Source organism: Nesoenas mayeri (assembly GCF_963082525.1).
Source record: "Nesoenas mayeri genome assembly, chromosome: 4".
Classification (NCBI taxonomy): Eukaryota; Metazoa; Chordata; class Aves; order Columbiformes; family Columbidae; genus Nesoenas; species Nesoenas mayeri.
The window spans coordinates 76,119,878-76,140,933 of record NC_137540.1 but is presented as its reverse complement, the minus strand read 5'-3'; the positions used below and the strand labels follow the sequence as shown (position 1 = coordinate 76,140,933).

The following is a 21,056-nucleotide window of genomic DNA, read 5'->3' as shown; positions in this document are numbered from 1 at the left end:
GAGTGTCTGTGAGGAAGCAACGGGTGTTGGGATTCATGGGGAAGGAGCTCAGGTGCCTATAGGGGAAGATACGGGTGTTCAGGTGGGTGTCAGTGGAGGCACAACAGGGAAGGAAGGGTGTCCGTGGGGTGTTGGGATGGAAGGAGGGGTGTCTGTGGCACCTGGCATGGAAGGAGGGATGTGCTAGAGTTAGGTTATGGTTTGACTCAATGATCCTGAGGATCTCTTCCAACTGAAAAGATTCTGTGATGTCCATGGAGGAGATGGTGGGGAAGAAGTGATGGCAGTCAGGGTATCAGTGGGGAAGAAGGGGTGTCCATGGGGGTGCTGGTGGGGAAGATGTGGTGTTGGTGGGAAAGGTGTCGGTGGGGAAAAAAGGGTGTCTGTGGGGGTGTTGGTGTGGAAGGAGGGATGTCCATGGAGGAGCTGGTGGGGAAAAAGGGGAGCTGGGGGGAAGAAGGGGTGTTGGTGGAGGTGTAAGAAGAGGTGGTGGTGGAGAAGAAGGGGTGTCAGTGGGGACGTCAGTGTGGAAGAAGGGATGTTGGTGTAAGAAGGAGTGTAAGAAGAGGAATCAGTGGGGATGTCAGTGTGGAAGAAGGGGTGTCAGTAGGGCTGTGGGTGGGGGTATCGCTGGGGGTGCCGCTGCAGACCCGCGGGGCCGGGGGCAGCCCCCTTCCGCCCCCCCTCCACCGTTTTGCATAGGAGCGCGGTTCATCCCAGCCCACCTCACCCTCCATATAAGCCAGCGGGGCCGGCAGCCGCCCCACCGGCCCGGCCATGCTGCGCAGCCCCCAGCCCGCCCCGCCGCCCTCCAAGACGCCGTTCCACATCGAAGCGCTTCTCGCCCGGGACCCGCCGCGCCGCGGCCCCGCCAACGCCTCCGCCCCGCCGCCAACCCCGCGCTGGCCCGCGGCGGGACCGGGCTCCGGGCCGGGGCTGGGGCCGCTGCCGGGCGGCTGGAGCTGGGGATGGGGTTGGGCCGCGGCCGGGCGGGGCGGCGCAGGTGAGCGGGGGCCGGGGGGCTGCGCTCGGCTGGGGCGGCGCGGGGGAGCGGGGACTTATCGATGGGGTCCGGGGGGGACGTGGAAGGGGACCTGGACATGGTGGCCCCCAGGCTGGAAAACGGGGCTTTGAGTCACCAAAAATGTGATTGATTTATTTATTTATTCTTTTCCCTACGGCTGTAGTTTCACTTTTTGCAGCCTCTCAACCCACCCCAGGGTGAAGGGTTCAATTGGGGCTGTAGGATATAATGGCGGGGGAGAAAATTTCCTAATAATGATTTTTCCCTTTTGTAGTAATTGATAAATTAACATTACCCATTTACCCCCAACAATTAATGACGGGGTGAAGTAATACCCCAATAACACAATTTACATCTCTCAGGCTTGGCTTTGGTAGAAGGTTTGAGATCGGGGACAGTCGCCCCATCTCCCTGTGTGCCCCCAAGTCCATTTTAAGGGCTGTTTTGCCTTTATTTTGCTTCTCCTCTCCTAGAAATGCCTTTGTTTTCGCCATGCTTCCAAAAACCTGCTATACTTTCCCAAAACTCCAGCCCTGCAAGTGATTTCTCCCCCATTCCACATCCTTTTCTCCCAGAGCTGCCCTGGTCCAGCTGTAATTCTGCTCTCCTGGGACCATTCGCAGAAATGTAAATGCTGAGTATTTCCCAGCAGCCGGCTCCAAAAACTCTCTGTTTTTAGGGCAAAAGCACCCAAAGCTTTTTTGTTCTTAATCTGTGGGTAAAATTTACGCAGCGGTGTTGGGTGATAGCGGACAATCCATCAGGCTCTGTTGTCACGGAGAATTGTAGCTTTTTATAAGCAAAATTACTCCTCTGATTTAACGAAGTGCCTCTGCTCAGGGTAGCTTGCTTTTCTTGACATCTAAATTATCTTTGTAGCATTCAGAGCCTAATCTTGTTGCCCAGGCAAATCCTGCAGCCAACCACTCATTTTCCTTGTATCAGGAACTCTTGATTTGATCCTGGTAGCCAAAATATCCGATACCAGAACTATTTGCTACTCTCGATTTTTTTTTAACTACTTAAAATGACTATTTAATCCATTCATTCTTTTATGAGACAGCGTCTGCATACTTGTGCTTTAATTTATGTACTATATCCAATGTACAGGTAGGAAAATATAGTTAAAACAATTTGCAAAGCTGTTTCCACAAAGTATTTAATGTTTGAAATTACACTTGCAATCTGGGTATTGAAATAGAAAAAAAAAAGTGACGGTGAAATGATTTTAATGATGGAAATAGTTTAAAGTGCAATTATGTCTGTTAAGCTGTCAGGTCTCCATCCCACAAATCCTTAAACACGCACAGAACTGACACCAAATTAATGAAACAAAGTACGTCGAGGTGCCTGTTTGTGCCTGGAGAACATGACAACATCAGTCACCAGAAGAGAGACAAGTCGTGGGTGTGAATTGGCATAATTATGTAGAGTATTTCTGTAGAAGTTAAAGAAACTGGGCTTGATATGATGTAGATAAATCTGCTGAATCCAATGGCTGCTCAAAGCAGATCTGGGATGGCGTTGAGGTTCCGGTGGGGAGTGTTAATGGCCTGATGCTGCAAATCATTCTTGCATAAAATGTTTTCTACCCAGAACAGTCCCACTGGCTCTACTGGGTGGGTTCTTCCTGCAAGTTGAGCGTGTGCTCAGGTGTTGGCAGGAGAAAAGCTGAGGCACCATCAGCCAAATCCCAGTGCTGGCCTTATCTGGTTCCTAACACCTTCCTGGCTGTGCCGTGATCCATGGAAGTGTTTGTTGTGTCACCCCTGCAGGCAGGTCCTGCTGCCCGGGGTCTTGCTGGGGCTCAGGAGGGGAGCAGGAGCAGAGTCCCTCACACTGTGTTTGGTTTTGGGCCTCTCATGCCAAGAAAGGGCTTGAGGTGCTGGAGCGAGTGGAGAGAAGGGAATGGAGCTGGTGAGGGGCTGGAGCACAAGTGTGATGGAGCGGCTGAGGGACCTGGGGGTTCAGCTGGAGAACAGGAGCTGAGGGGAGACCTTCTGATCTCTGAACTGCCTGAAAGGAGCTTGGAGCCAGGGGGGTCTGGCTCTGCTCCCCAGGAACAAGCTCCAGGAGCAGAGGAAACGGCCTCAAGTTGCGCCAGGGGAGGTTGAGGTTGGATCTGGGGACCAATTTCTTCCCCAAAGGGCTGTGGGGCATTGGAACAGGCTGCCCAGGGCAGTGCTGGAGTCACCATCCCTGGAGGGTTGGACAGACGGACATGAGGTTCTCAGGACATGGGGCAGTGCCAGGGGTGGATTATGGTTGGACTCAGTGATCTTGAGGGGCTTTTCCAAGCAAAATGATTCTATGATTCCATCCAGTGGCTTTTGGCATTGAGCAGGAGGGGCTCAACCATCCTTCCAGTGCTCCACACTCAGATGGGCAAAGCCTGTGCTACTGTTTCCGTGCATGTTGTGACTCCAGAACCAGCCTTGGGGGCTGCAGAGGCATTTTTTGCTTTTCCTCATCCCTCAACTGTGGTGTCTCTGCTCCGCAGGTCTCCTGGCAGTGAGACCTGGCTGGAGTGAGGGTCTGAAGGTCCTTCAGCTGGACAGAGCTGGCTGGGATGAGCCCTGTGGCTCCTGGGGGGTTGTCGAGGTGGTTTTGTACATGGAGATGTGAGTCACAGTCTGTGCTGGTTAAAGCAGAAACAGCTCTTAGGTTGGTGCCAGCCTGTCCTGGGATACTGCTGGTGTTGTATTGTATGTTGATTAGGTAATTATGGTTCTCATCAGGCCACAACTAGATAGGAGACTGAGACCAGATCCACTTGTTAGTCCTGCTAATGCCTCTGCACGACTTTATGGATCATTTGAACCTACTGAGACCAAAGGACTAAGGTCCAGGATGGGAAACTGCACAAGGGCTGGTGACTATTCATCAAGCCCGTCTGCCAGGTCGTGTCTTCTCCTGGGCACTGGCTGCCCACAGGTGCCAAGGGAAAGGTAAAACCAGGCGCCCGCATGGAGTGAGCTCCCACAACCTTCACATGTTTGTGATTAGAGGCATTTTGAGACAGAGATGAGATTTTTGTGTTCAGCAGCTCTTTATTATTCTGTTACAAAGATGGAGATCAGACCCTGCTCACCTCATTGAGTGGGGACTTCTTTGGGTCTGATTACACATCTCCTAGGTTGTGTCTGTGGGTAAAATCATAGTATAGGTTGTAAGTGACCTCAAAAGATCATCTGGTCCAACCTTTTGTGGGGAAGGGAGCCTAGATAAGATGATATATGTAGGGACAGGGTAGGGACATCCCTGCTTTTTGTTGCTACTTTCTCCCAGCCCTCTTTATAGAGCATTTGGATTTCAGCTCCAGGTGAAGCAAACTGGGTTTGGCACATCACTGCGGCTGGAGGAACGTCCTCAAACATGCAGAGACCCCTTCAACTGCTGCTTCTTTCTTGCAGGTCTGGAGTTGTCTCACTGCGTAGGGACCAACTCGCTGGGCCCTGCCGTGCCCTGGAGGTCCGGGGGGCCCTGCAAGATGAAGAGGGTCCGGACGGTCTTCAAGCCTGAGCAGCTGGAGCGGCTGGAGCAAGAGTTCCTCAAGCAGCAGTACATGGTGGGCACAGAAAGGGTCGATCTGGCCGCAACGCTGCATCTCACAGAGACTCAGGTAAGAAATAAGGGATGTAGGTCCCAGGTCTGGGGTTGATCTGTGGTGGTTCCCCTGCAGTGGGAGGAGGATGTGAGCCATCGGGCTCCCGGCTGCAAGATGCTGTTGAAAGCACATGCCTGGAGGGATGAAAGATGGGTTTGGGTGGTTTAGGAAGAACATCCTTTTCATCCTTCAGATGGAAGCACAGGAGGTTCTATCTGAATATGAGGAGAAACTTCTTTCCTTTGAGGTACCAGAGCCTGGCCCAGGCTGCCCAGAGAGGTTGTGGAGTCTCCTTTGGAGACATTCAAACCCGCCTGGACCAACCTGTGTGATCTGCTCTGGTGACCCTGCATTAGCAGTTGGGGTAGACTGGATGATCTCCAGAGGTCCCTTCAACCCAACCAGTCTGGGATTCTGTGATTCTTAATTCATGAAGTGGAACAAAAAGTGTTTAGGAGCATGAACCTCCTTACTTTAGAGTCCAGCGTGGGTTGGACGAGCGTATCTACATTGTTAATATCCTCCAGAGAGACTTTACACTTTAAGTGTCATTTTATGACACTGGATTTATTTTTTTTCTGCTCTTCCCAGTATGTTTCTGCCTCTCCCATTGACAACTTCTTATTTATTGTGGAGAGGAGGAGCCACATAGTTTGGTGTGGTGGGATCCAAATTCAGCTGGAGGAAAGGGAGAGCAAAGCAAGGGCAGTTTGGGGGAGTCAGGGAGGGTGTGAGCAGCACAGGGAGCAGGGGAGAGGTGGGAAAGGGGCTCCTGGTGACCTTGTGCTAAGCTGTTGGTGCTGTTTCCCCGCCAGGTGAAAGTCTGGTTCCAGAACCGCAGGATCAAATGGAGGAAGCAGAGCATGGAGCAGAAGGCGGCCAAGCTGTCCCAGTTTGGGGTGATCCAGCCGGCCAGCGCGGACTCCACGGACATCAAGGACCACGAGGAGGACACTGTGGATGTTGAGCTTTGAACAGATGCCATTGTTGGTTTTTTTCAGCTGCGTCTGCTTGATGGAGATACCGGGGATGCAGGCGTGTCTGTGCGTCTTTGGTCCAAGTGAGACATTGTGCTCTCCATCCGAGTTGGAGCTACAGGACAAACTGCAGCTGGCTGGGAAGAACCCCTCAAATATTTTATTTCGTAGCCATGTGCCATAATTCCCAGGGGTTTCATCACCAGGCCGGTTGTCCTTGATGTTGCCATAGCTGTAGCAAGGCATGTGATGTCCTGTTGGCTCTTGAAGCACCAGGACACACCAAGTTCCCAGCAGAGAGGTTGGGGTGACAATCAATCTGAAGGACATTCAAACATGGGGTCACTTGCATTTGGTTGTGTCCTCCTGTGCAAGAATCAACCCTTGACTCCCACCTTTGATGCTTAGATCACAACAAAACAAACAAACAAAAGAAAATTTGAAAGCCCTTTGCTCCCACCTGCAGGCTGTCAGTACTCTTGCAGTAAGATGATCGGAGTCTGATCCTGCCCCTGAACAGAAGTGCCTCCTCTTGTCCTGTGCTTGGTGTTATTTGTGCCTTTGTTTTGGCTTCCCAAACCCGGAGGGCAGAACCCGGTGGGTCTCTGCCTTCTGGCATTGCCTTATTGCGAGGTGTGCATGTGGAACGAGGCACTCGTGTTGGCTCAGGTGCGGGGATTGAGGCTGTTAGAGGAAAAAAGCAGATTTCTAACACCTCTGGTGCTTCAGACGACCCCCTGCCCCTCGTCCAGATGTGCCGATTCTGGCCCAGACAGCAGCCGCTCTGTTCGCTCCTCGTTATCCATCCAGGTGCCACGGGAAACAGCACCTGGAGCGTTTGGCGAGCACATCTGGAACCCCCCGATGGAGCTCACGCTTGTGTTTCTGGAGGGTGGGAGGATTTTTGAGGGGTCAGGATGAAGCACTCGAGGCTCCCTGGCTGTGTGTGAGCAGCTCTGTGCTCTTAGGCCAGGCTGCCACCACTCGGGAGGTGACAGCCTGAGGTGACAGCCCATCTTCAGTCTGCCCAGGGTACCAGACACCATGTCCCGTTGGCTCAGCATAAATTATTGCCTCTCTTTTTGACACAGAACACTGTATATCACTTTACTTTTATATTGTTATTTATAGAAATAACTTTTTTTTTCCTTAATAAGTGTCACTTATTTATTTGCTTTGTTTGTTAATAAAAATTAGTGTATTTTAAAAAGAGATGCGGCTGGCTGGGGGAGGGAGGGTTGGGCAGCTCTGTGGTTAGAGCGCACAGCAATGCCTCTGTGGCTTCTTGTCCACAGCTACCGTGGATGGGTTATTGATCCTTTTTTGCTGTGTTTCTGAGGAAATGGAGGAAAAAAAAGAGGAAAACACACTTTTTTCTCCTGCTAATAAGACCCTTGTTGGTAAAAAGCAATCGCTGCTTTCTAACAGCAGAACTCACAAAAGGGTGATTGCTCCTCTCACATTTTCATTCCTGACATGCCAATGCAAGTATGAAAGCAGCTTTTTTTCCCCCACACTTGTGTGTTTGCTGGTAAACCTGTGTGTTCATCTCAAGCTTGAATATCTGAAGTGGAGCAAGAGCTTTTGAAGAGATCGGCTGAAAACCTGTTTTAAAAAAAAACACAGGAAAACACATTTCTAACTACTCTCTTTAAAATTTCCCATTGAGATTATTAACAAAAACCTCCACTGTGTTTTCATCCTTCCCAAAAGTTTGAGGTTTGTTTCTTTTTTTCTTAATAAACCATTTTTGACAACACAAAAGCAGGGAAAAAAGGTTTTTTTTTTTTTTTTGAAATTGATTGGTAACCTGTATAATGAGTGAAAGTAGATAACAGAAATTATTATCTCTGGCCTAATTCCTGCAGAGATAGAGCTATTAATATATTTATAGAAAGAAACATAATGTCTATAACAAATATTGTGGGCACTGGGGCTTGTTCATAGACATGAAAGATGCTTTGAAGTGTTGCTGGTCTGGCCACAACTCAAGCTGATGCTCTATGGATAAAACACCAAAACCTTAAAAAACAGGACCTGTAATGCAATTATTGCGACAATGATTATATGGTGTCCCTGCACGAGCCGACAGTGACATCTAGTGACACAAAACAGCCCAAATATCAAATCTTCCCGTATTCCCAAACCCGCCTGGTTGATGAAAAGTAAGTCGGAGGCTGAACAGGCACTGTGTGAATTAGTAAATACAACTAAACACGCGTGTTTGTGGATTTTAGGCAGTTGCAGGCAGCCTAGCAGGAAGCAGCGATGGTGCAGGGGACAAGTTGGTGCGTTTTGAAGGTTTTTTGGGGAAAGCTGGGCCAGTTTTGGGCATTCTTTATTTTATCGGCACTGGGGAGCTCTGGGGATCATCCTCTCTCTAAGTGCTCCAGTGACTGGATGCTCTCATCTTGAAAAATATCCCGTTTTGCAGGTGGTTAGAAAGCACTTATAATGTCCATTGGCTAATGATGGATACGTCTTTTGTAACTTAATCACAGTACACATTAATTTAGCAGCTTCTCTTCAGAACATCCCCCTTTCCCAGCTTGCAAGCCAAGGACACCCTGCTTCGCCTCACGTCCAGTCTCTACAGAGCTGTTGTTTCTCTGTTTGGGTTCTGTTACATTACGCCTGGTCTTGCTACATTATGCCCAGGGGTTTCTAAAACATTTTTGTTCGTCTTATCAGTTTTTTTTCTTGCGTGGCTGTGGATTTTAGCGATGTTTTTGGAGGGTGGCGGGGGGCTGAGGGGAGGGACAAGATGGCGGCCGCTCCCGCCGCGGGGCTGAGGTGGGGGGGATGGCGGGCGCGGACCCCGGAGCGGTGAATCGATCGCCATCTTCGTGAGGGAGGAGGAGGAAAAAAGAGGAGGAGGAAGAGGAAGAGGCGCTGCCCGCCCCGGGCGGGTCAGAGTTGGAAGTCGCCGCCCGAAGATGGCGGCCGCGGCGGGGAACGTGCGCGGCGCCGCCGGGGCCGGGGCTGCGGCTGAAGCGCGGTTCATCAGCAGCGCCAAGGTGAGCCCGGCCGGCCCCTCCGCCGCGGGGGTTCCTTCCCTTCCCTCATGCTTCAGCAAAGCAAATTTTGACGGGGCAAAAGGGGTGAAAAAAAGCCCGGCAGCCTCCCCTCAGGCGGGGCGGGGGGTTCCCTCAGCCGCCCGGTGGGTTTCGGCTTCGCTCCCTGACCCAGCGTTCTCCCTCGGCAGGGAAAAGGTTTATTCGCCACCAAGAACATCCGCAAAGGGGAAACTGTGTTCGTGGAGAGGCCGGTGGTCTCGTCGCAGTTCCTCTGGAACGCCCTGTACAACTACCGAGGTGAGGGGAGGGTGGTGGCGGCGCGTCCCTGTCACCTGCCCCGGAGAGGGGACCGAGGGGACCTGCCCGGGTTGTGAGGAGCGGGTTTGGGTTTGGGTTTGGCTTGTCACCCCCTGCTGCCATCGCTCCTCTGCTCTGAATGCACTGGTGACGAGTGACAAAGTCCTGTGAGGGATGGTGACTGGTGTCAACCCTGCATCGCTTGGAACTCCAGTTTTTTAATGGCTTGGGTCTTATCCCCATCTCACCACAGCAGGGTGCAGCCCGCAAAGGTGGCAGCGCTCTCCAGAGGCATCAGAACAAAAAACAAGGGTTTTGAGAGCAGGATTTTCAACTTTTTTTGTTCTACCTAAACCATGCTGTGTGCTGAGCTCCATCACAGCTCAGCAACATGGGGACGCTTGGCACTGTGTGTCCCTTAAGTGTGTCCCAGTGCTACAGAGCTGGGGGGTTAAACTGCAGCAGAAATGATCATGGAATCACAGAATAGTTTGGGCTGGAAGGAACCCTCAATGCTTATCCAGTTGTTTTGCCAGGGAAGGTTTAGATTGGATATTTGTAAAAGAATCTTCACAGAAAGGGCTGTGGGGCATTGGAACAGGCTGCTCAGGGCAGTGGTGGAGTCACCATCCCTGGAGGGTTTAAAAAGCATTTAGATGAGGTTGTTAGGGCCGTGGTTTAGTGCCAGAGTTAGGTGATGGTTGGACTCATGATCCTGAGTGTCTTTTCCAATTGAAATAATTCTGTGATGTTATGATTCTATCTTCACCAGCTCAGGTTGCTCAGAGCCCCGTCCAGCCTGGCCTGGGATGTCTCCAGGGATGGTTCATCCACCACCTCTCTGGCCAACCTGGGCCAGGCTCTCACCACCCTCAGGGCCAACAATTTCTTCCTTGTGTCCAGCCTGAATGATCTTTCCAATGGGGCTGTAAGAGACTGGTGGCTCCAGCTCGGAGATGGTGTTGGTGCCAGTCAGGCTGTCTTGCCCTGGTCCCTTTGCTTTTCTCACTGTGTCGTCTGTCCGTCTCATCTCCCCACAGCCTGTGATCACTGCCTGCGGGCTTTGGAGACAGCGGAGGAGAATGCGCAGCGGCTGCTGGGGAACAGCTCGCTGGTGCTGCCTCACCCCGAGCAGTGCAGCATCCGCAAGGACCTGCACCAGCAGTGTCCCCGCTGCCAGGTACGGGGCTGCTGGGAGGGGCAGTGCTCTTGTTGGGGTCACCAGTTTCTTTACAGCACCTAGCCCAGTGCTGCCCTGAGATGGGTGTCTTTCCTTTCTGCATCGCGATGGCTAAAGAGCTGGGGCTGAGATGGTTAGAGAAGGGGGCACAGCTGGGCCTAGGACCCTCTTTTCACAGAATCTCAGAATGTCAGGGATTGCAAGGGACCTCGAAAGCTCATCCAATGCGATCCCCCCATGGAGAAGGAACACCCAGATGAGGTTACACAGGAAGGTGTCCAGGCGGGTTGGAATGTCTGCACAGAAGGAGACTCCACAACCTCCCTGGGCAGCCTGGGCCAGGCTCTGCCACCCTCACCATGAAGAAGTTTCTTCTCAAATTTAAATGGAACCTTTTGTGTTCCCGTTTGCACCCATTACCCCTTGTCTTACCATTGGCTGTCACCGAGAAGAGCCTGGCTCCATCCTCCTGACACTCCCCCTTTCCATATTGATCCCCATGAACAAGTCACCCCTCAGTGTCCTCTTGTCCAGCTCCAGAGCCCCAGCTCCCTCAGCCTTTCCTCACACGGGAGATGCTCCGCTCCCTTCAGCATCTTTGTTGCCCTGTGCTGGACTCTCTCCATCAGTTCCCTGTCCTGCTGGAACTGAGGGGCCACAGCTGGATGCAATATTCCAGGTGTGGTCTCACTTTTCCTGCTGCTGTAGCCAACGCCGGGCACTGTGCCTCTCGCTCTAGGTGATGTACTGCAGCGCCGAGTGCAGGCAGGCCGCCTGGGAGCAGTACCACCGCGTCCTCTGCCTTGGCCCATCTCGTGACGACCCCACGCACCCCCTCAACAAGCTGCAGGAGGCATGGAGGTAGGGAACCGACCTGCCTGTTGCTCCACGGGCAGAGGAGGTGGCTTTTCTGGGCTGGATGACATTATCTGAGGACTGTCCTTGCTTTGCATCCTTGCACAGGGTGGCTGGAGGGTGGTGGTGGCCCTGGGACATGGCCCAGCTGGTTGGGCAGCAGGTGAATTTGTGTTGGCAGCGTGAGGGTTTGGACATGCGGCTCAGCAATTCTTATTTTTCTCCCAGTGAAGAGTTACAAAGCACTGAGCTGTGCGTTCCTCACTCCTGCAGTTTTATAGTTGTCCTGCAGATCCACAGCCCTTCCTTGTGTCACCCCTGCATATACATGAGTTGCTGTCCCTGACTGAAGATGACGAAATGGGCACAGAGGGGAGAAGTGACATCCCTGACCCAAAGCTCGTCACAAACCCCAGCTCTTGTTGCAGTCCTGGGCTTTGTGTGGGACCCACGCTCCAGTTTAAGGGGATGGTGGGGGATTATTGATATGCTCAGTGCAGGCTCCTCCTTCCTCGGAGCGGTGCTGGATCCCCATGCAGTGATGCTGCACTGGCCACTTTGGTGTGATAGATGAGAGAAGCCCTGACCACATGGATGGCAGCTGCCTCTGACTCCCTCCGACTTTTTATTTCCGTATCAGTGCTGATCTGCTCATCCCTTTTCGTCATTCTTCTCCCCCAGAAACATGCATTATCCACCAGAGACTTCCAGCATCATGTTGATGGCCCGAATGGTCGCCACCGTCAAACAGGTACGTCTGCAGTTTGGAGCTACAGATTTTCTCATCCTGGTGGGTCTGTTATTCCCAAGGGTTGATCTCTGATGACTGGTGGGGTCCTGCTTGGAGAGATTTCAACATCTAGTGGTCCCTGGTCCTGGAGACAGCAGGCAGCAAAGGAGGTTCCTCTGTCCTGAGCCAAGCAGGTCTTCTTTTCCTCCACCAAAATAGTCAGAATGGAACCTTTCCTTTGGCTCTGTTTCTTTGGCTTTGCTTTCTCAGTGTTTATTTTTACAATAAGCTGCCATGTAACTGCTTCTGGTGCTTCTTGATGGCAGGCTGGATACCTCTGAGCTCAGCAGGGCTCGTCCTCTCCTCCCTCTCTCCTGGCTGGGCAGCAGAGCGGTGTTGCTGCAATTCTTTCCATTGTTCTCTGTTTTTTTTTCAGGCTAAAGACAAGGAGTGGTGGATCAAGACCTTCTCCCAGTTCTGCAGTAAGACGGCAAATGAAGAAGAGGAGATTGTGCACAAGCTGCTGGGCGACAAATTCAAGGTAAGAGCTTGGCGGCGCTTGAGGTGTTGAATCCTGAGCCTGTCCTGTCCCTGCATGTGTCTGTGAGCCCATGGGTGCAGAGGCTCTGTTCCAGCTGGGATGGGAGACACTGGAAGTCCCAGGCTCAAAGTGGGGGGACAAAACCCCCGACGAGGGGCTGGCTGATCCGACAGAGACAAAACGGCTTGTTCAGAGAGCTTTTCAATTGATAGAGTCTTAGAATCGTTTTGGTTGAAAGAGACCCTCATGATCATCGAGTCCAACCATAACCCAGCTCTGGCACTAACCCATGTCCATCAGAACCTCGTCTAAATGCCTTTTAAACCCCTCCATGGATGGTGACTCCACCACTGCCATGGGCAGCCTCTTGCAATGCTTCGTGACCCTCTCCGTGAAGAATTTTTTCTTAATATCCAATCCGAACCTTTCCTGATGCAGCTTGAGGCCTTTTCCTCTTGTCCTATCACTTGTAGTGCTTCAGCGGGACACGCTGCTCGTTCCTGCACTGGAGATGCTGCTGCTCTGGGGTGGGAGAGGGTGATATTTAGTTGCTGAGTAGGTGGCTTTCGCTGCTAAAACACGTGGCTTTCACTGCTCTGAGGGCAGCAGCCTCCAGCCTTGCAGGGAAGGATGAGCAGCCTGACTCCTGAGCCTTCTAGCACATGTTTCTAGCCTGGGTTTGACTCCCAGCGCCATCTCCCCACCCTCACGCTGTTGCCATGTCCTGCCAGGGCCAGCTGGAGCTGCTGCGGTTGCTCTTCACCGAAGCCCTTTACGACGAACATCTGAGCAGGGTGAGTTGAATCATCTCCGGTCGTGTCTGCCCCGAAGGCCAAGGTTTTCCCTGGAACTCTGCCCCTTCCTTGCTTCCCCAAAAGCTCCTGTGGGATCTGAGGCTCTTGCAGAGTGGGGTGCTGGCACACGCTGGCCTGGGCTTAGCTGCTTTCTCATCTCCCTTGTGCAGTGGTTCACTCCAGAAGGCTTTCGATCCCTCTTTGCCCTCGTTGGGACCAATGGCCAAGGCATAGGAACAAGGTAACGGGGCTTTCAGGGTGCTCCTTGCAACGGCAGCGGAGAATTGGTGTGGAGGGGATGTACAGTCTGGAAATCTATGCTAGCCTGGAAAATGGCTGGGTTCAGATGTAAGACAGGGGACGGAGAGACAAATTTAAGAGCATTCCTTCATCTTGGCTTCGTCCAACCCTTTCGCATCCCTCTGCCAGCCCTTGGCCACTCAGAGCCACTGAAATTTAACCCTTAGATCCCCAAGGCGAGGTCCCACTATGTGCTGACAGCACTGTGGGGCTGTAACTGTGTCGCTCTGCTTCCTGACAGCTCCCTGAGCCAGTGGGTTCATGCTTGCGACGCGCTGGATCTCCCCATGCTGCAGCGAGAGGAGCTGGACGCCTTCATCGACCAGCTCTACAAGGACATGGAGAAGGGTGAGCCCATGTGCTGTTTGCAGAACCTGGTGGTGTTTCTGCTGCGGGAGATTCCTCCCAGTGTTCAGGGCCTGGGCGAGGTTCCCACTGGGGACAGGGATGTCCTGCTCCACGCAAGCCATCTCGGTTATCTTTGGCTCACTAGTGGATAGGCCAAGTCGAAGTTTGTGGGCAGCACGACTTGTGATGGGTTGGAGTGGCTGGAGGGCTGATCCTGTGCAGAAAAGTCCCATTCAAGTCAAAGTCAGCATTCAAAAACCTTTTTATCACTTATTTGCCTGATGTAGGGACAGGCCAGGGAGCGCACACTCAGACTGGGGGCTTAAGTCAGAGAATGGTTTAAGTTGGAAAGGACCTCAAAGCTCATCTAGTCCAACCCACTGTCATAAGCAGGGATGTTTTCCACTAGACCTGGTTGCTCAAAGCCCTGTCCAACCTGGTCTTAATCTTCATGTCTCTCATCCCCTTGTAGTGGGGAGGGAAGGGGGTTCTGGAAATCACCCTTGAGCACCCAGCCCCCAAAGTGGCACTGGCTTGGTGCGTTCAGCATTGAGCCCAAAAAGCATGAGCTGCATGTGTGAAAGAGCCAGAACGGCCCATGCAAAGCGTTGACCCCTTCTCTGTGCTGCAGAGTCAGGAGAGTTCCTCAACTGCGAGGGATCAGGTCTCTACGTGCTCCAGAGCTGCTGTAAGTAACACAAGGACTTGGGAGGGAAATGAGTAGTGGGGAGTGGGATGTCCTGGGCTAGTCTGGCTCATCTCATCCTAAAAGCTTCTGGAGAAATGGGTTTATTCTTCCTGTCGATGGGATGGGTGCTGCCCTGTGGCCTGGCTGCTCTCTCGGGGTCTCTTGGCATCTCATTTAGCTGTGAAGTCATAGAATCACAGAACAGTTTGGGTTGGAAAGGACCTTCCCAGCTCCCCCAGTGCCACCTCTGCCATGAGCAGGAACATCTTCACCTGCTCAGGTTGCTTGGAGCCCCGTCCAGCCTGGCCTGGGATGTCTCACCTGGAGCTGTTGTCTTTCACTCCTAAATGTTAACGGCAGAGCAGGGATGAGCAGGGCCTCGGGACTAGCTGCTGGGAGAGCTGCGGAGCCGGGAAAAAGCGCCGCCCTGCGCATCCTTGCCCTGGCACTGGAGGCAAAAGTGGTGCTGTGCATTCCTGAGCTTGATCCAGGGATGGATCCACTTGCTCTGAGCAATTTTTGTGGCTCTAAGGGACAGCCCTGACCCTGCACACTGCTCTGCTGGACCCCAGAGTTCCCAGTCTAAGGGGAAAGTGTTGTGCTGGTGTCCCTGAGGCAGATGCGTGGCCACAGCATCATGCTACCTTATCCTTAGCCAGGCTATAACCCTCCCAGTTGGAGGCACTGGTTCCAGTGTGCCTGAGCCGCACAAACGGGCAGGCGGGAGCCCCATGGGGTCTCCAACTGTTCCTATGGAGACACCCTCACTACCACATCCCATCTTCCCCATAGGTAACCACAGCTGCATCCCCAATGCCGAGACATCCTTCCCCGAAAACAACTTCCTCCTGCATCTGACAGCTCTGGAGGACATCGAGGCAGGAGAGGTGAGACAGCAGGGCCTGGGTGACCGTGGGATGGCATCACACCTTGGCAGGAGGTCGCTGTGTCCCCTACATCCCCTGCAGACCCCAGCCCTCTACCTCTTGCGTTGTCCTGGCAGAGGAATTCGTGCCTTGTCCCGTGTCGGGGCTGCTACACCCCATGTTTCTGCCTGACCCCGGTACAAATCCTGCTGCTTTGGCTTCGTGGGAAGTGATCGGCAGCTCAACCTTGTTCTCTTTGCTCACAGGAAATCTGCATCAGTTATTTAGACTGTTGTCAGAGGGAGCGGAGCAGACACAGCCGCAACAAGATACTCAGGTAGGGGCTGTTTGGAGGAACCTGAGGCAGACACACAGCATCCCTTTGCACCCCCAACCAGTCAGCATGGGCCGTGTCCCCCACTTGGGGACCTTGTGCGTGCCCTGGTGAGTGGCTGTGCTCATGGCAGGGCGTGCAGGCGGTACATGGCACTTTCAGGCTTTGTCCACCTGTCATCAGAGTGTGGGGACTTGTCTATGAGGCTGGAGCTCCCTGCTGTCCCCTGTCGGCGGTTGTAGCCCCCAGAACTGAGGATTTGGGCACCCCCTTTCTTGCACTGCTCTGCAGTTGGCTCCTGCAAACCCTTGCTGTCCTCACCGACCATCCTCTTGCTTCTCCACCCTTCAAGGGTCAGGATTCTTGCTGATGGTCACCATGTCCTGTCACCCCTGTGGCGCTCAGAAATCCCCCTCCACACCCAGATTTCCTCCACCCCACCTGAGCCTGGTGTGATTGAACTCGGGTATAACATCTTTAGCCCCTTTCTGGCTGCTGTGTCCCCAACCCCCTTCCTAGCAGCAGCGTTGGGCTCAACGCTGTCACTGTTTCTCCTTCTTCCTTCCCTTCTTCCAGGGAGAACTACTTGTTCACCTGCTCGTGCCCTAAGTGCCTGGCGCAAGCCGACGATGCCGACGTGACGTCAGATGAGGAGGAGGAAGGCGAAGGGGAGACGGATGATGCCGAGCTGGAGGATGAGATGACCGATGTTTGATCCCAACCCGCCGGGCGAGAGGAAAAGGGAAGAGACGGGGAAGGTTCCTCCGAGAGGCAGCAGCTTTAATACTAGAAACAGGGTTGTGTTGTGGGGTCGGGTGGGAGGCCACGGAGCTCGGGGGAGCAGGAGGCTGGCCCTGCTCCCACCCGGTCGTGTTGTGTGTGTGTGTGTGTGTGCGTGTCAGGCCGTCCCCGTCCTTCCTGCGAGGACAGGCTGTGAGTTGGTGACCCCCCTGCCACATCCTTAGTCCCCAGAAGGGCTGGCCGGTGCTCGCAGGGGAGGCTGGAGGAGAGCAGGGTCCTGCCAGCCCCTGGGACATCACCATGGTCACCTCGTGGCCACCTCCAAGGCTGCTCTGCTGTGTCCGTGCTGGCCATGGGTGCGGAGGAGCGTGTCCTTTCCAGCCCCGCAGGGACGAGGGGAACGTGAGTGTGTGTTTGTGCACGAGGATACTATTTAATGTCTATCTAAGCACTATGTACACACCGAGGCGCTGGGGTCTGTATATATGTTCCATTCCATGCCTTGGCTCAGCGAGCAGTGAGGGACAAAACGATTTTGCAAGTGGGACAGAGACACTTTAGAGGGTGGATGTCGAGCGGGGCTGATGCTGGCAGGTTCCTACTGTCCTGCCAAGCCCCACGGAGCCACCACCAGGCTGTTGGTAGCCCAGAGCTGACAGGTCACGGTGTCACCGTCCAAAACTCAAAAGCTATTTTGAGTTTTGCAGAGTGAGTTGTCCCGCTGGGCCACTTTGGGAGGAGGATGTGCCCGAGCGGGAGCTGCCATGCCCAGGGACACAGCGTGGTGCTGGGAGCTTCCCCGCACCAAGGTGTCACCGGCAGCCGAGGGTTGTCATCCCTCCCATGCGGCCACACCACTGTCCCTGTCCAGATCTTGTGGCCGGAGGGAGAACGTGGCTCCAAACAACAGGTTGGGGATGTGCCCGGGGTATTTTCCTGCCATTGTGGATTTTGGGGAGCTGTTTTCCTGCCGCTGCTTGCTGTGGCAGCTGGATTGTGGGACCGAGTGCGACACTGTAGATGGGCAGCTGTGACACCACCATCACTGCCACCCCACTGCTTGTCCCTAGCCATCCCAGGGCCGTGTCCCCTTCAGTATTCATAATAAACCGAGACCGGTGAGACACGGGACAGAGTCGTTTTGTACTGGTAAAGTGAAGGGAGGTGAGTGCAGAGACAAGGGCTGCGATCCAGGGGCTTGTCTGGGTGCTGGGTGTGTGAACAGCCTGCCCTTGGGGACAAGTGACAAAGGTAATGCTGTCCCCTGTGGCTGTTTCTGTCCCAGTGCCTGATGTGAGCCCTACAGGCAGCACCCCAGGAAGTTCACTAGGAAAAATGGGATGAAATTTGTCAATTCATCCTCTGGCTGATGGAAAAAAAGAAACTCTCTGTAAAATTTGTTCACACTTCATTAGCTCAGACAAGAATATCCAGCCGTTGTGCCAGCCTTGCTAGTAGAGACCAAGCCTGCATCTCACTGCCATTCCTGCCAGACTGCATCCACGCAACCCTGCACCTAAATCAGCAGCACAAATTCCTGGTGGCATCTTACACATAATTTAAAATGTTTCTCGAAGAAGCTCTGTCCCATCCTGGGCCACACCTCCCTCCCACAAAGTCACTACAAAGAGTTCTCGGTGCCCGGCTCGGCGTTCCTGGGGGTTTGTGTTTGCTGGCAGCAGCAGAATGATCTCTGCGCTCAACCCTGTGAGATCTCTGGACTCTTTCCTCAAACTTTGTCCCTGGGGTGAGTTCTTGGGATCCGCCGAGAAGTCCTTGATCCACCGTGGTGGCTTCCTGCTGCTACCAGAAGGTCCAGGGGGGCTGCATCGTTTCGTACGTGGGGATGCTGGTGACATTGACGGGAATGGAGATGACGGCCCAGGGGAGCCCGTGCTGCTCCAGGGAGCGTCTGATCATGTACCTGGAAGGATAAAGAGGTGACGGGCAGGGCTGAGCCATGAGAGTGGAGCCCAGCCATGAGCATAAACCACAGACCAGCTCAAAGAGAAACTGCAGGTTAATTATGGCTGAACCTGCTACAACTCTGGCTCACAAAGCCCAGATGGGACATGCTGATCACTGGGACCTCTGTGTTTTGTGGGGACAAGGCTGTTGCTTGGCCTTTCCCTTGAGATCACGGAATCATGGAATTGTTTTGGTTGGAAAAGACCCTCAAGATCATTGAATCCAACCATTAACCCACCCCTGTCCCTGCCCCATGTCCTGAGAACCTCATGTCTGTCTGTCCAACCCTCCAGGGATGGTGACTCCAGCACTGCCCTGGGCAGCCTGTTCCAATGCCCCACAGCCCTTTGGGGAAGAAATTGGTCCCAGATCCACCCTCACCCTCCCCTGGCGCAACTTGAGGCCGTTTCCTCTGCTCCTGGCGCTTGTTCCTGGGGAGCAGAGCCCGACCCCCCTGGCTCCAAGCTCCTTTCAGGCAGTTCAGAGATCAGAAGGTCTCCCCTCAGCTCCTGTTCTCCAGCTGAACCCACAGGTCCCTCAGCCGCTCCATCACACTTGTGCTCCAGCCCCTCACCAGCTCCGTTCCCTTCTCTCAACTCCCTCCAGCACCTCAAGCCCTTTCTTGGCATGAGGGGCCCCAAAAGCTCAATCCCACACTTGGGGAGACCCGATGTCTCCTGGGCAGGACACCCACCCGTCCCTGCCCAGCAGGAAGAGCGCGGGGATGTCGGCTGTTCTCCGGGTGCTGTCCTGGATCATCTCTATGTAGAAGCTGTCGTTATCGTAGGCGTTATCCGCGATGATCACCGCCCGTCCGCCATGCTCCTGGATCACACGCGTCTTCGACAGGAACGAGCAGCCCCTGGGGACGTAACAAATCTTCGGTGGCCACCAGCAGATTTTTGGCAGGTAGGAAACCTGCAACCTGGAGCTGCACAAACTAGGGAGCCCCGTGCCTCCCTCAAATCCCGCTCCTCTTTTGAGTCTGTTTTAGTCACAGGCTGCCCACACTCTGCCATTTTCTCCGAATTAAAAATAACATAAAACCAGGGCTTTTTCCACTGTAGCACAAGCTGTTTCCTAAGAGACACAACGTGAAGCTCTCTGGGGTAAGAGCATCTCGACGTTTTCCTTCATGAGAAGAAGCTGAAGGTGATGACAAAACGCGGCCACAGCACTGTCACCCTGCCCTAGTGTCCCCCCCAAACAGCTCCCATGTCCCCAGACATACCCCCTCTCCACCAAAGCGATCTGGTCCTGGATGAACACGCCATTATTCAGCTCTCCGCAGGCTTCGGGAGGATCCGCCGGGACCAGGTAGATCTGCTCGTACCTCGTGTTCTCAGAGAAGGAGACAGAGGTGAGCGAGGAGGGTTACTGGGGACACTGCTCCCTGTCCCCAGCCCTGCTCATCCCTGGGTGGGGTATGTTTTTGGGGAGATTTAGGCCTCCTGGGTGCTGGTTGATGCTTTTGAGCCCCTGCTCAACACCTTGTCTACATCTTGCTGTCACCACAGGGAGGGGAAACTGAGGCACAGCACCATCTCAGCCCTTGGAGGAGCAAAGAGTGTGGCATGTGCTCCCTGAACACACATGGGGCCAAATTCCCTCTCCCAAAACTCTCTGAGGCCAAAGGCAGTGACCAGCATGTGCCTCCTTCCTAAATTAATTGCTCACGGATGAGTAATTAACTAAAACAGCTTCAAATCACTGGGCCCAGCAAGGAGGGAAAGATAAGGATGGAGGGACCCAAGGCAAATTAAAGTCTTAATACTTACAAACACGCCCCCAAAATCCTTGGCCAGAGTGGCGGTGAAGATGTAGCGGATGTCCCCAGGGCTCAGCACTTGGAAATACAAATATTCATGGATGCGCAGACCTGGGTGTGCACAGAGAGAGGTGAGAGGCAGAGAAAATAAAGGGGGAAATGTAACAGGGCTGGGGTGCAGCGAGGGGAGTGCACCTGGATTGGGGTGCTGCGTGGGGAATTGTAATGGGGTTGGGGTGCATAGAGGGGAAATGCACCCGGATTGTGGTGCACCCAGGGGAAATGTAATGGGGTCAGGGTGTACCGAGGGGAAATGTAATGGGGCCAGGGTGCAGTGAGGGGACATGCAGCTGGATCGCGGTGCACGGAGGTAAAATGCACCCGGATAGGGGTGCGGGAAGGAAACGCACCCAAAATGAGAAGCTGGATGGGGAAATGCAATTAGGGCGGGATGCAGCGAGGGGAAACGAACCTGGATTGGGATGCACCGAGGGGAAATGCACCCAGACTGGGGTGCAGGAAGGGAAACGCAATGGCGCTGGGGTGCATGGAGGACAAACGCAGCCAGATTGGGGTGCAGGAGGGAAAATGCACCCGGATTGCGGTACATGGAGGCAAAACGCAATGGGGCCAGGGTGCAGCGAGGGGAACGTAACGGGGCCAGGGTGCAGCGAGCGGACATGCAGCTGGATCGCGGTGCGCGGAGGTAAAATGCACCCGGATCGGGGTGCGGGAGGGAAACGCGCTGGACTCACCGCGGGCCGGGCAGGAGCACAGGCACAGGCAGAGCCACAGCGACCTGCGGAGCATGGCTGCGCCCGGCGCCGCCAGCCGCCCCGCCCCCGCGCCCACGCTCCGCGCCCATTGGCCGCGCCTCCCCCTCGCGCCTTGCTATTGGCCAGCGCTTGCGACTTTCGCCTTTCTATTGGTCAGCGCTGCCATCAATCTCCTGAGAGACGGGCGCTGGGGTGTCCGCGGCTGCGCGCTCGGTCGCTGTCAGCTCGGTGTCCGCTCGCGGGGC

The 21,056-nt window shown here is 54.0% G+C and overlaps 3 protein-coding genes across 3 annotated transcripts; 2 read left to right on the top strand and 1 right to left on the bottom strand.

Annotated features, from left to right (window-relative positions):
* Positions 1–4,445: 4,445 nt before the first annotated feature.
* Positions 4,446–5,605, top strand: LOC308039784 (homeobox protein not2-like; the record flags this gene model as incomplete). Its single annotated transcript, XM_080343418.1, has 2 exons — positions 4,446–4,646; positions 5,447–5,605. Exons 1-2 carry the CDS (start codon positions 4,515–4,517, stop codon positions 5,603–5,605), a joined length of 291 nt encoding a protein of 96 aa, XP_080199544.1. The 5' UTR covers positions 4,446–4,514.
* Positions 5,606–8,529: 2,924 nt separating this feature from the next.
* Positions 8,530–16,439, top strand: SMYD5 (SMYD family member 5). Its single transcript, XM_080343163.1, has 13 exons — positions 8,530–8,625; positions 8,814–8,922; positions 9,963–10,102; positions 10,842–10,963; positions 11,639–11,708; positions 12,124–12,228; positions 12,960–13,022; positions 13,193–13,263; positions 13,564–13,670; positions 14,302–14,358; positions 15,151–15,245; positions 15,491–15,561; positions 16,135–16,439. The coding sequence occupies exons 1-13, from the start codon at positions 8,545–8,547 to the stop codon at positions 16,271–16,273; spliced, it is 1,230 nt and encodes a 409-aa protein (XP_080199289.1). The 5' UTR covers positions 8,530–8,544; the 3' UTR covers positions 16,274–16,439.
* A 1,253-nt stretch (positions 16,440–17,692) lies between these two features.
* On the bottom strand, positions 17,693–20,872 carry PRADC1 (protease associated domain containing 1). The gene is made up of 5 exons (XM_080344136.1): positions 20,791–20,872; positions 20,046–20,146; positions 19,499–19,608; positions 18,962–19,129; positions 17,693–18,223 (listed from the first exon to the last, which is right to left on the bottom strand). Exons 1-5 carry the CDS (start codon positions 20,843–20,845, stop codon positions 18,103–18,105), a joined length of 555 nt encoding a protein of 184 aa, XP_080200262.1. The 5' UTR covers positions 20,846–20,872; the 3' UTR covers positions 17,693–18,102.
* Between the last annotated feature and the right edge of the window lie 184 nt (positions 20,873–21,056).